The sequence below is a fragment of the Terrapene carolina genome, unplaced genomic scaffold (assembly GCF_002925995.2).
Source record: "Terrapene carolina triunguis isolate 2854851 unplaced genomic scaffold, T_m_triunguis-2.0 Scaffold97, whole genome shotgun sequence".
In the NCBI taxonomy this organism is placed as follows: Eukaryota; Metazoa; Chordata; order Testudines; family Emydidae; genus Terrapene; species Terrapene triunguis.
Window position 1 is genome coordinate 21,231,054 of NW_020664448.1, and position 14,217 is coordinate 21,245,270.

The 14,217-nt window shown below is 40.7% G+C and overlaps 1 protein-coding gene across 7 annotated transcripts in view; it reads left to right on the forward strand.

Moving 5' to 3' along the window:
* Positions 1–14,217, forward strand: part of YAP1 (Yes associated protein 1) — a 186,178-nt gene that overhangs the window by 155,134 nt on the left and 16,827 nt on the right. For 5 of the 7 annotated variants that reach the window (XM_024215657.2, XM_024215658.2, XM_024215661.2 and 2 more), the window contains one exon: positions 12,605–12,735. In XM_024215657.2, coding sequence (XP_024071425.1) covers positions 12,605–12,735 — 131 coding nt within the window. Of the gene's footprint in view, positions 1–8,911; positions 8,954–12,604; positions 12,736–14,217 lie in introns of all 7 variants that reach the window. The other 2 variants (XM_026651589.1, XM_026651591.1) reach the window with 1 other exon arrangement.

Here is a 14,217-nt window from a genome sequence, read left to right on the forward strand (position 1 = left end):
ATCTGACTTGCATCTGAAGAAGTGAGGTTCTTACCCACGAAAGCTTATGCTCCCAATACTTCTGTTAGTCTCAAAGGTGCCACAGGACCCTCTGTTGCTTTCTACAGATTCAGACTAACACGGCTACCCCTCTGATACTTCCTTTTATTTGTTTTAAACCTGCTGCCTATTAATTTCATTTGGTGATCTCTAGTTGTTACGGTGTTACGCGAAGGAGTAAATACTTTCTCCACACCAGCCATGATTTTATAGACCTCGATCATTTCTCCCCTTAGCCGTCTCTTTTCCAACCTGAAAAGTCCTAATCTTATTAATCTCTCCTCATACGGAACATCCTCATCCTTGTTTTAAAAAGCCCTGCACAATCCTAGCTCCTGCTTGTCTCTCTTCTCTATCTCCTCCCTGTCTCTCCCCATTCTCATCTGTGCCACCTTCGGTGTGGTTCTGTATAAATGGAGCTCTCTCCCAGTCCACCATACCTCCCCACTGTGGTCCTTGCTATACTTCAAATACCTCTCTCAAATTATCTCCTCTTCCACCAGACCTATTAACTCCTGTTCCTCACCCACTTTGGAATGAGAATTAACAAAAGGGCCGAGAAATTATTTTTTTAGGAGATGTGAGAGACGCATGGCAAACTTCACCATTTGCTCAATCACGTGCTTTTGTTTTTCCATATTTCTCATCTGCTTGTTGCCTGCTTAAATTGTAAACTCGTCTGAGTAAAAGCATGATCTACTTACACTTTGCTACATAAATAACTAAGGACCTTTAAAGAGTGGTTGAGTTTCTTCTTTAATTATTTTTAAGTTCATTTTAGCTGGCACTGTCTCTCTGTCCTAATTTGTGTGGTTAATATGTGTATGCCTAGAGCCAATAGGTGTGTTTTGTAAATAAACATTTTAAATGCTAATAGAAACACTGAGGTAGATGGAAGTAGTATTTCTCAGAACTTTTCTTGTATTTTTAAAGATAAGCTAGGCAAATAAAACTATAGAAATGTCATTTTCTAAACTTTGTTTTTACTGTTGTTTTTAGCAACTAAAAGATTTTTATTTTCTCCACATTGAGTTTTTTCAGAAAACAGAACACTAATGTGTACATTTAAAATAAAACCCCATTGATTCTTTATTTAAAAAAAAAAAACCCAACCAGATCAATCAGGCAGGAACATAAATCAACTTTTTCTGGTTTTAGAAAATAATGGGGAATAAAAAACATTAAAAAATAACACTTTTGTATTTTTTGTATGTTCTGGAGGCAGTTGTGCTCTGAAGTTGTCAAGCTTAAAACTGATACTAAGGGGAATTTTTTTCATCTGAATGTTCCACGACTAGGACAAATGACGAGAGCTGGTGGTGTAGACCTGTACTTGGTGTCTGGTACCATTATACGGACACACAGCTTTCCGGCCAGGTGGCAGGGAATGGACTAGACTCCAGACTTCAAGCAGGGATGCGGGTGTTGGCCAGCCCAGGACTTTATGGGCTATATGTCTTTACTGCCATAAAAGGTGTGTGTTTTACAGCAAGATAGCTAAATGAAGTTAGTTATCTCATTTTAAAATCCTAGTGGGGACAAGGCACTGTAGTTTTACCTCAGTGTTGCTAGTCGAGATCTACCCCAAGTAGAGGAGGGACATCGTGTTGACCGCAACTAGCTTCATTGAGGTAAAAGCTCAAGTTCGCTATCTCACTGTAAAAACACATTTTTCTGCAGTGATGACATAGATTTTGACTCCAATAAACATTTTTGATCAACTAAACTTAAAAAAGGAGAAAAAAAATCAAGCAACTCTTTGCAAACGCTGTAGCTGCCTCATGTCTCCCTTTGTCTGATCTCTTTGTGTTTGGGAGAGAAGATGGTCCATGACCAAATGTCATATCTCAAGAAGTCATCCATTATATGACCAATTACATTGAGAAGCCCTAGATTAGATGGATCAAAAATTCATCCTAAAAAAATCACGGTGAATTTAAAAATCACGCTTCTGTCTGAAGTTTGTTTCATAAGAAACACCTAAAATGACTGCCTACAAATTAGAGGCAAAACACTTGTTTTTTCCATTTTGTTTTGTGCATTTGACAGCACTTCGTGAATAATCAGTCACATTTTATCCCATGTAGAATAAGTATTTTCCTGTTTGTATTTCTTCCTCTCTCCTCTTGCTGTGTGAAACTTTTAAAAAAACAGAAACAAAAAAACAAAAACCCAGGATAGTGTGATTTTTAAATGCACACAATTGGTAGGGAAACTCAGCATTACGTATAATATCAGAAACTGCTTCTTTTTTTAATTGACTAGATTTCAAGTTGGCAGAGATACATTGGTATATATTTACTTTGGAGTTTTCCTTAAATACTCTTCATTCACTAAGTCCCCAATCCAGCAAAGCAGCTAGCTGTGTGAGTAGCACCATTATTCTGAATTAGACTATTCACATGCTTAATTTTAGGCATATGGTTAAATAAAATAGGACTTTAATTTTAGAAAATTAGTCATTTTTATATAACCGTAACAATAAATTAAACCCTTAATTTTTAGAAAAAACATATTTTAAAGTTCTGTGTTAAGTTTTAAAAACATTTTAGTTTGTATGAAACTGAATAATCAAGGTATTTGTACAGTTACTTTGGATCACTAGAAATAACTTTGGGAAAAGTTATCTCAGTAGAATCAAGCTGTCATTATTTATTGCTGGAGTTCCTTCCCAAAATCTTAGGAAATTATAAACTATCTTTTGTTAGCAAGTGGCATCGCACAGAGTATGTAAGTAATCAGAAATATTGGGTTATTGTCTATTCAAATTGTTGAATAAAGTGACTTTGGACCTCTTTGTCTAGAAAGACACTGGTATTCTATGTACTTGGAGGTTAATTCTGATAGACTGTCTTGTCTTAGGCCCTGAGCCTGCATTGTACATCATCTACACAAAGCCCCAACAACCTCTGGGGCTCTGTGAGGGTGCAGCAGTCTATCTGTTTGATGCATAATGCAGCACCACCACCATAGACCCTGATTCAGGAGAGTACTTCAGTACATGTTTGAGTACTGTCCTGAATTGGGGCCTCAGAGTGTGAGACTTCTTGTGAGTTCTTTGGCAGAATGTATCTTCATAAAACAGTGTATGACTGTCTCTAATGTTCTGTCTTTTCTGTGTAGCTGAAATTTTTGCCAAAGCATAGAGTTATGTCCATCAGAACTGCAGCTCACATTTAGGTGGTTAGGATTTGATGAAGAGGTTGCTTGATCTCACGTATTGCTAAGAAATGTGAAAAATGTTATGGAGTACACTCTAATGCACTACTTTCAAAAGTGTCTAGAAAATCTAAACAAGATGGGATCTGAACAGTTGCTGTCAGTGAAAGGGTGCCCTATGTGGTTGAATTCTGGGCGGCATGCTGTCTGGCAAAAGAATGTATAAGACGCAAAATACGTTTATTAGGTTTACTGCAGAGGTAACATTACTGTTTCAGCTTCATAGGCACTGCTGTTACAAATTTTCTGTGGCTTCTGAAACTGCATATCTAAGCTCCTTGTTGAGAACAATAAATCTAAGTTAAATTTGTTTATTTGTTTAATATGTGGTGAAAGCAGTGCTGTTAATGTTACTAAGAGGTTTGTGCTTTTCTGCTAGTTCAAATGTGGGAGGAGTTTGAGTATCAATGACTGGAATTTACACAGTACAAAATTATATTTGTTTATATATGTATGAAAAAAATAAATAAAACAAAGTACTGTCCCCACTGGCAACAGAACAAATTTTTAATGGATTTTCAAAAAAAGCAAAATGTTTTGTTTTTTTCCACCCAGTCGTAGCAATAATTATTATTTTAAAAAACTATTTGGGTCCAAGGCCCCCCAAAATGAAACAAGTACAGAGAAATCCGTCCACGGCTATAGAACCCACTGTATCTCTTGCATTTTTTTTTTTTGTATGACTCCAGTGCCCTAAGAACACGTCCTTGTACCTAGTACAGAGTTATACTGTACTGCACCAAATTACCATCCGTTTTTTAAGAGCTGGCCCCTGTGGGTGCACATGTGCTCTATGTGCCCAGGACCAGAAATTCTTCAATAGCAGTGTCTGTTGATCTGCACCTCCTCATGCTCCCAACCAAGGGCATACAGTGCAGCATGGGCCAGCTGTCTCTGCAGTTTCTTTCTACCACTTGTGCTCTGGAACAGAACCTCCTATGTCCGTCCTCTTTCCAGCATTCCTGGTTGATATTCAGACCTGTACATAATTGTAGTTTTTATATTTAGATAGATTAGTTAGTTCAGGGATCAGGGTATCTCTTCCCTTTGTTCCCACACAATTTGGGGTACCTATCATGCCCAAAGTTCCAGGCTTCAAACCCTGCCTGGCCTGCCTACAGGTCTTCCCAGTGAGTGACCTGCATGAGAGCTGCCTGTACTGCCTCAGGGAAGTGCACATCCCCTTGAGGTGTGGTATCTGTTGTGTTTTTTTCCCCACACACACCAGGCAGTCTCGGAAGTTCAGACTCTGTAGACCCCTTATGGAGATATCCATGAAGCCTCATTTGGCCCTGGGGCCCTCACACTCCCCGTTTAGCCAACCTGAGCCTCCAGGCAGCATCCCTCCAGCTCCAGGATCCATTGGTGGTTCTTCAAGTGATGCTCTCCAATTATATGCCACTGAGGGGTTATGCATTCATGCCATGCGTCTGGAGTTGGAGAATTTGAAAGTAGTATCTGTTGGTCCGTGCATGCACCCTTGCTTGCCTCATGCTTCCATCTGAGGCGATAAAGGACGAGGCGGACTGACTGCATCTTCAGTTTCTTCTCATTGCCCCATGGTCCACATCAGAACTCTCTGTCCTTGCCTCAGATGCATGTCTAGAAACAATAGTTGTACATAGTTTTTAAACAGTTTTTACAGTAGTTTACAAGTTTTATTTCTTTTCTAGTTTTTAAGTTTCTAATAGTTACTAGCTTCAGTTGTTTTAGATAAACTTGGGGTTTTCACCCCACCACCACCACCCACGTGCAGGTACCTCACTATGCTCAGATTCCTCCAGGCCCAACAAAGGCATGAGGAAGGAAAGGGTAAACATCTTCATAAAAAGAGGAATAAATCACCCTACAAATGCTCAAAAAAGAGGTCTATCTACCTCTGACACCACATGGGATTCCGTGCCTTGGATCAGGTGCATCTGGAGCTCACAAACAAGAAAGGCCACTACCTATGGTGCCAGGAGCAATTAATACCTCAAAATTGCACTCTCAGAGGTGTGAAGTTCAGCTCCAGCACTAAGCAGACATGGAGGGGATTGTTGTTCATCTACATGAGCGGTACCAATCCAGCAAGTCCACCGCTTCCAAGATGGCACGGGCAGGTCTCGTTTAAACCCAAGACTCCTACTAGCTCTCCTCCAATGAGAATTTGATATGCTTCTCGAGCATCTAGAAATTTATATAGATCCAGAACAGGGCCGGCTCCAGGCACCAGCGCAGCAAGCAGGTGCTTGGGGCGGCCAACGGAAAGGGGCGGCACGTACGGCTCTTCGGTGGCAATTCGGCGGCGGGTCCCTCAGTCCCTCTTGGAGGGAAGGACCTGCCGCCGAAGAATGAAGTGGCGCCAATTGCAGCTCCCTCCCCCCCCCTCCCCCCCCGCTTGGGGCGGCAAAAACGCTGGAGCTGGCCCTGATCCAGAATCTCCAATCTTCTCACATCTGATTCTTCTGAGAAACATCCCAACTCTATCAATATGACGTTCGTTGGTCCTGAGCTCCAACTGTCAGGTGGATGCCCTAGCACGGTTGGTGCACCACTTACGAGCTCCTGTCCCAAGTGCATTGAAGTCGGGTCATGTGGTGCTCTCAGCCCCAGCATTTGAGCCTGATGACTCCTGTTCGTTAGACAAAAGTGATCAGGTATCAACAGCAAACTGGCAAAGAACCATCGGCCTGGCCAGAGCTTCCAGAGTTACCTGGATGTCTTTGCCTCATGGCAAGTCACACTATTGGTCAATGGACCAATGGTACCCACCTCCATATTCCTATGATTTTGGCCACTGGCTGTATCGGGGCTGCTAAGATCCATATTTTCAGGCACCAGAGAGGAGGCACAGTTCTTGCAGGAACCTTTGACTGATTAGGAGCAATCTGAACTGCCAGATCCACCAGCAGCACTTCTTGCTCTCCCCAGATGAAGTACTGATACCAGCATCTCCCTTACCTCCAGATGATTACAAGCAGTACCTGGACCTCCTAAGGAGGATTGCTGGCTCTTCAGATCTTGCTGGAGGAGGTTCAGGAACCTACCCACCAACTCCTGGACATTGTCCAGGCTACAGCTCCCTCTAAGGTGGCCCTTCCCAACAATGAGGTCCTATGGAGCCCACTAAGAAAATTTTGCATATGGCTCAGAGGACTGAGAAAAAGTACTTTTGTTCACTCCAAGGGAGCAGAATATTTGTTTTTCCAACCTTAATCCCAACTCATTAGTGGTCCAGGCGTAACAGAGCAGAGTAGGCTGCTCCAGCCCAGGTCATCCTCTCTGGACAAAGACACAAGAGACTGAAACTTTCTGACAAGAAGAATTTCTCCTTGGCTGACCTATTATTCCCCCTAGCGAATTATCAGGCAGAACAAAAAGTAGCCAGTGTATTGTTCCTGAGCTACTCAAGGCTTCAGCCCCAGAGGGGATGCCTTCCTGGTGCAGTGGTTGGACCCGCTGATGTATTCCTTCCCTCCCATACCTTTGCTACCTTGCATCCTCAGAATGATCAGGCCGGACAAGGCAGCAGTGATCCTGATAGCTTCCTGGTAGTGGAGACTATTCTGATTCACCACTATCCTACAGTTGGCCTCTCACCCATGCATTCACCTTCAGCCATTTCCGAACCTACTGTCTCAGAACGAGGGCAAGACCAGCCACCCCAGTCCAGCTTTCCTCTTTCTGACAGTGTGGTTTTTAGATGGACAAGGAACATAGGGAAAGACTGGTTATAGGATGTTATAGGATCCATTCTCTACAAGGAAGTGCTATGCCACCAGTTGGAAGCGATTCTCCCTGTGGTGTCAGCAGCACCACTTAACTCCTGAGAAATCGGGAATCCCTCTAATTGTGGAATATCTTCTCTCATTGAAGACATCTGACCTGTTTATGAATTCCCTAACAGTACATCTGGCAGCTATTAATGCCTTACATCCTCCGGTGAAGAACTGCACTGTTTTCACCCATCCCACTACCGTGACCATCAGAATGTAAACCTCTCCCCACTTATAAAGCTGAGCCTCATCCTTTCCACTCTTATGAGCCTGCTATTTGAACCTTGAACCTCCTGCTTCCTTTACATCTATCTATGAATGTAGATAGCTTGGAGGACAGGAAGCCCCACTCACTTAATGTACACAGGGCTCTGGTCTTCTACTTACACAGGACAAAACCTTTCTGGAAGTCTCCAAGGTTATTCATCACTATTGCTGAAAGAATGAAAGAGAGAGCTATCTTTTCCCAAAGACTCTGAATGGATTTCCACCTGTGTCCTCCTCTTTATGATCTTATAGAAACCCCTCCTCAGGGTCCATTTGATTAGCGTGTAAGCAGCCTCAGTGGCTTCTCTGCAGGGAATCCCTCTGAGATATATATATATAGAGAGCAGCAACTTGAGGCTCCATTCAGACCTTCACCCGGCATTACACACTAGTTCAGGCTTCAGCTGGAGATGCTTCCTTTAATTTAGTGATCCTCCAGTCTGTGGTGCATCATGCTTCCTCACACCCACCTTCTAATTGAAACACTGTTTTGGACTCATCCATAGTGAATACCCCTGCAAATCAGCACTGGAAGAAGAAAGGAAGGTTACTTACCTTCTAGGAACTGGAGTTCAAGATTTATGGTCCCTGTGGGTATTCACATTACACCCTCATTCCCCTTTGCTCAGGTCCTCTTTGGATTCACAGTAGAGCAGGAACTGGAGCGGTGTTTGGTCTGCATTACTCCTTATACCCTCGGTTGGGAGCACGAGGAGGTGTCGGGTGCAGGTGTTGACTAACGGGCACTGCTATTGATGAATTTCCAGTTCCAGGAGCACATGCACAACCGCAGAGAGGTAACACACATTTTGACGTTACCGTCCTTTACTAGTGCTGCTTTCAGCCGTAGTAAAATTTATTCACTAAGTATTCTGTAATATAATCTTCCCCTACTTTCACTGCAGTCTACCCAACACTCAGATGTTATTCCAATTAACCCCCAAAAATAATGCAACAGATGTTGTAAGGGACACTGGTATTAGAGGAGCTTTTGTCTTTTTAAAAGACTAGAACACCTGCAAAAGCAATTCAAGCCAACAGGCTGCATATTAATCCATAGTCCAAAATTAGTGCAGATCTATGGAAATTACAATTTTCCCACAATTCTTAGGTCAAAGGCCATTTTGAATATTCCATTCATATTTTGCAATTGAATTTTGTAACCTAGTTGGCTTGTGCATACAAAGTGTTAAGCAAACACGTTGAAAATAAACTTTTTTTGTGATAACTGTCTGTATGTAGAATCAGCAATACATTAAGACAACTTACTGGCTGAGCAAGGGCAAAGTTATTACTGAATTCTCATAAAGGTTTGAGAAAACAGCTTTTCTATTTAAAATTAACAGCAAGCAACTGTGAGACTGAAAGACAGAGGGAAATTAATGGGTGACCCATTGCAGATTACTAAATGTTATGCATTAACGAGTAAGGTTCTGATCTTGAAAACAGAGGCACTAGCATGAAACCCCTGATTGTGCCTTCCAACAGGATCTAATGCAGGATTGGATCCTGGAATTTTTCACTAATAATATAAAACTTTGTTTATATCCTGAAACAAAGGGGTTGATTTCCCTAATGCAGTTTAGTCTTAACTAATTTCTGGTGTTCTTATTATAGCTGGAGTATAGTCCTTGGTGCATATAAATGATTCATGGACCCCATCTAGTCAGGTTGTCAATGAGGATTGAACCCACATTGTGTATCTGAAAACATGAGCCTTTATTGCTTGAGATAAGACATGTCTGTGTGTTTGCTGGGAGGGAATAGCAGACTCTTAAACCTCGATATGTGGTGTAACTACTAGAGTGGGACTTGGGTGCTGTTCTCAAAACCAAAGAGGAGATGTTTGCATCTTCTTATACCCAATAGCACAGTGGTTAAGGTAGTCATCTGGCATGTGAGAGATCTAGGTTTGAATCCAGGTCTCTCTCCCAGGTGAGCATCCTAACCACCAGGGTGTTGGTTATTCTAGGGTGGGGGTGCCTCTGTCTCTCTTTTTGAAGCTGTTCCACTCTGTATAAATAATTATTCAATTGGGCCAGCGAGAGCAGAGCGAGAGTGACTCTAGACCGTTGATTATGGCATTCACCGGGATGGGGGAATACGCCTGGGTTCAAGTCCCTGTTCCAATGAATATTTAATTAGTTATACAAAGTGGAATAGCTTCAATGTGAGAGAGGCACCCCCGCTCCCCCCAATAGCCTGGTGGTAAGGGTACTCACCTGAGGAGGGGATTTGCTCCAGAGTAGGGATTCAAATCCAGGTCTCCCACATTCCAAGAGAGTGTCCTAATTGCTGGACTGTTGGGTATAAGGGAGCAATGTAACCATCACTTCCTCCTAGATTTGGGGAATCTAATCCTGTGTGTCCATATTTCCTTTGCTTTCCTTAAAACAAAAATGCCCAAAATCAAAACACTTTTTTCTGAAAATTTTAATTTGCTGAAAATTCTGAAAAATTTTGCTTAGGTCTGACTCAAAATAGTTTGGAACTGTCAACAAACCAAGAAATGAATTATTAAAACTGCTCTACTCATGTAAAAAGTATGATGAAACTAAAAGGAAAAGGCTCTTTTAAAAGAGTCAGTTTTCTAAGCTCCATTTTGAACAAGTTATACACTTTGTGACTATCCAGTGAAGCTGTTAAAAACTTGTGTAACTGTAAAATAAACAAACTTGAAAAAGACCAGCTGGATAAGTTACAGAATGCTGACCTCATTTTTTTTTTAAAGTAACTTTATCTAAGGAGTTGACAGACCATTTTGGTCTTGTAAATAATATCCAAAATTAGAATTTTATATTAACATTGTGAGTTTTAAGCCTTTATTTTCCCAAAGGTAGTTAGAAAAGTTTGACATACTTACAAAAATAGGAAGAGATCAAGCCATAGTAATCCCAGACAGAATTTTGTCAGACTTGTATTTTTGCATCTAGAAGGTCAGATAGTTCAAAATAAAGAGCCATTTTTTAAACATGAATATAAATAATATATAAATAAATAATATATTTTCTCATCAGCCTGTAAGTAATTAACATCTTGTTCTAACACTGGTAAATCTTAGCGGATTTCAGGAAATGTGGAGTAAGGGTCTAATATTCCTCTTTCCTCAATGGGAAGTGCTGGTGTGTAGACACAGGAACTCTTTGACACAGTAACTTCAGTGCAGTCAGTTTATAGCCACACTTCATTAAATGTGATACAGTGCTCACACTTTTGGAAATGAGGTGTAGTTGAATCAAGGGGGAAATCCTTACTGACTAGATACAAGCTTCAGTTACTCTGTAGATGGTACCTCTGGATAGGCAAAACAGAGGTCCTTGTATCCATCTTTTCCTGTATTAATGCATCTTTTTCTGATAAAATGCTTTGTTGGTTTCTTCAGTCAGAAGTTCCTGCAGCTGAATACTTCTCAGATATTGATGTTGCAGTTACAAACACTCTTTTTTTTTTTTTTTGACCAAATGGCAAAGGAGGCTTAGTCCCCACCACTGTTAGACTTCTCAAGAAAAAACAAGAAGTTCCTTTTTTTAAAACCAGTAACGCTGTGTGACTGTTTTTTCTTTTTTCTTTACTCCCTTCAATTTTATATTGATTCTTCAGCCAATGTAGAGATGAAATCTGGTCTTCTTTCCTGTCACTTTAGCACCATTCGCTTTTGAGAAGGACATCTGAGACTAGTTTTCTTGTTTGTTTGGATTTTTTTAATATTAAATCAGTTGGTGATGCTGACTGTGTGTCTGTGACCAGGGCTTTTTAGTAAAATATTATTTTAGTTCATTGTTATATATGGAGCACTGTTTAGCACGGTACCACAGAAACTGCTGCTACTTAGATCTCAGACATGGAGGCTATTGCGGAGATCCACCAGCCTCCATTCCAGTTCAGAGTGAACATACGTGTCTACACCGCAAGTTTGCTTGTAATAATGTCAAATGAGGGGTGACAGAAAATTGTAGACTAGTAAATTCAATCAAATGTACTTGGTAGATACGTGAAAAGGGGCAATTGCCAAAACCCCATGTGAGACCACAGTTAAACAAAGCATACATGGGTATATGGCTGCACTCTCTGTAGTTAGGAAAGTGCAAAACCCCTTACCAGAGCCCTGGCAAAGAGGCAATTAAATAAGACAGAGGAGTATCTAGCCACACCCTGCACAGCTGGAATCCTTATGTAAATGCAGTTACTTAATATGAACATGGTGAAAATTATTTTTAAAAGGTAGCCAAGGCAATCATATTACAATAGACCAGGGATTCTCAAACTTCATTGTACCGCAACCCCGTTCTGACAACAAAAATTACTACATGGCCCCAAGAGGGGGGACTGAAGCCTGAACTTGCCCAAGCCCTGCTTCTCCCGGCGGGAGGAGGAGGGGCAAAGCCTGAACCCCACCACCCTGGGCGTGGAGGGACAAAGCCCAAGGGCTTCATTCCTGGGCAGGGGGCCTGTAACCTGAGCCCCGCTGCCCAGGGCTGAAGCCAAAGCCTGAGCCCCGGGTGGAGGGGCACAGGCTTCGGCTTTGGGCCCCAGCCAGTCTAATGCCAGCCCTGGCGACCCTATTAAAATGGGGTCGTGACCCACATTGTGAGAACCACTGCCAGACTGATTCCCCTTCTTCCTCTCCACCCCCACCCCCCACAAGTGATACCTCATGCAAAGTCTGGCCCAAGAGACCCAGAAAGGAAAAAGTCTACATGTTCTAAAGATTTATTAATCTTATTAACCTACCTCCTCTTAACTCCACAACTGATCCCATCATTTCCCTTAGAGAATCAAAGGCTTTCTCATTTGATCACACCCTGTCCCTCATTATAGCTTCAATCATCCAATAAAGAAACAGTTCAATGTGACTTAAAGTGACCAACCACACAGCAATAAATAGTGAATAACAAAAGCACTCAACAAACAGTTTACAAGCAAATTTAGGCCAAAATTTATTAATTTGAAGTAATTATTTCAACAATTATGAGAAATCAGTCTGTTCATAAACAATTCCCAAACAAGAAAAAGAGTAAAATTCTTTGATTACATTGTTTGCAACCACCTCTATTGGTAATTGGAATTTAGCTTGCATGTGGGTGGTGTCAAACAACAATTTATTTACTTATATTAATAGTTACAGTTAAATCATTGTAATAATTGGAGAAATAGCCTGAGCTTGAATTCTCTTTAATTTATTGAGCAGAATGGGGATTCTTCCTTTGACTTTAGACATTTAGTAACTATGGAGATGTGTATTCACTGTACCCTGAAATGCTGATGATGTGCCTGAAACATCGCATTGAATTTACTAATGTGCTCATTTCTTGTTTTTTCAGGAGTTAGCTCTCCGTAGCCAACTTCCCACTATGGAACAAGATGGTGGCTCTCAAAATCCAGTGTCGTCTCCCGGAATGGCTCAGGACCTGAGAACAATGACTACAAATAGTTCCGATCCCTTTCTTAACAGGTTTGTAGGAGTAGTTACTGAAAAAAATTAAGATTCTGTTTAGTATGTGTAATCGTTTATTTTGAACATCTGTCTGTGCCAAAAACCACAGCTGTAATTGAATCTTTCCTTAAATGGCAAGTGAAGTAAAAGTTAAGGTTTAAAAGCTATCTCCTGTGGGAGGAAGTAAACTGTTCAGACTTGTAGGAAGGATTCTTATTCAAAGTCATAACATGTTTCCCTATGCATAGTCTGTTGACTAACAGTCACCTTAAAATTACTGACTCAGAAGAGCTTGTGAATAGCTTGCTATGAGATCAAATGAACTGTGAGGCACATTTACGACTACACTTGGAGGTTAATTTTAAGGTGTTTTCACATAGGGTATTTAGCCTGGCAATATTTTCACTGCAGTAGGATTAGTGCCAGAAAAAGTGGTGGGATTTATTTTAAATACCGTATTGTTTAAAGTTCATTTGTTTGTTCAAGGAGTTGGCATTTTGGATTGTGCTTAGGCAAAGTATCAATGAAGAAAGGAGAAATCTGTGTCCAGCAGATTTAAGGAAAATAAGGAGGAATTTTTTTGAGTATATTATGAACAAAAAGCATCCTGATAATGGCACTGATCCATTACTAGATTGAAATGGTAGAATAATACTGCACCAAAGGCAGAAGTGTTCAATAAATATTTGCTCTATATTTGAGGAAAAAACAGATGATGTAGTGCTATCATATGATAACACTCTTTCCATTCCAGTAGTATCTCATGAGGATGTTAAACAGCAGCTACTGAAGTTAGACATTTTTAAATCAGTAGGTCCAGATAACTTGGATCCACAAATTTAGTTCCAGAAGACTGGAAGAAAGCTAATGTGCTAATATTAAAAAAGGAGTAAAGGGGATGACCTAGTAGTTATAGGCCTGTCAGTCTGACATCAATCCTGGGCAAAATAATGGAGCAACTGATATGGGACTAGATTACTAGAGGATTAAAGGAGGGTAATTGTATTCATGCCAATCAGCGTGGGTTTATGGAAAATGGATCCTGTCAGACTAACTTGATAGTGATATTACAAGTTTGTTGATAAGGTAGTAGTGTTCATGTAATATACTTAAACTTTTGTAAGGCGTTTGACTTGGTAACACATGACATTTTGATTTAAAAAAAAAAACTAGCACAATACAAAATTAAGGTGGCATACATTAAATGGATTAACAGCTGGTCTCAAAATGTAAAAGAGAATCGTTATCAAGTGGATTTGTTTCCAGTGGGGGTCCTTCAAGGATCAGGCTTGGCACTACCTTATTTATTATTCTTATCAATGACCTGAAAGAAAACACAAAATCCTCACTGATAAAGTTTGCAAATAATACAAAAATTGGGGGAGTGGTAAATAATGAAGAGGTCAGATCACTAATACAGAACTGCACAAGCAAACAGTATGTACTTTAATACGGCTAAATATATGTCTAAGAACAAAGACTGTAGGCCATAGTTACAGG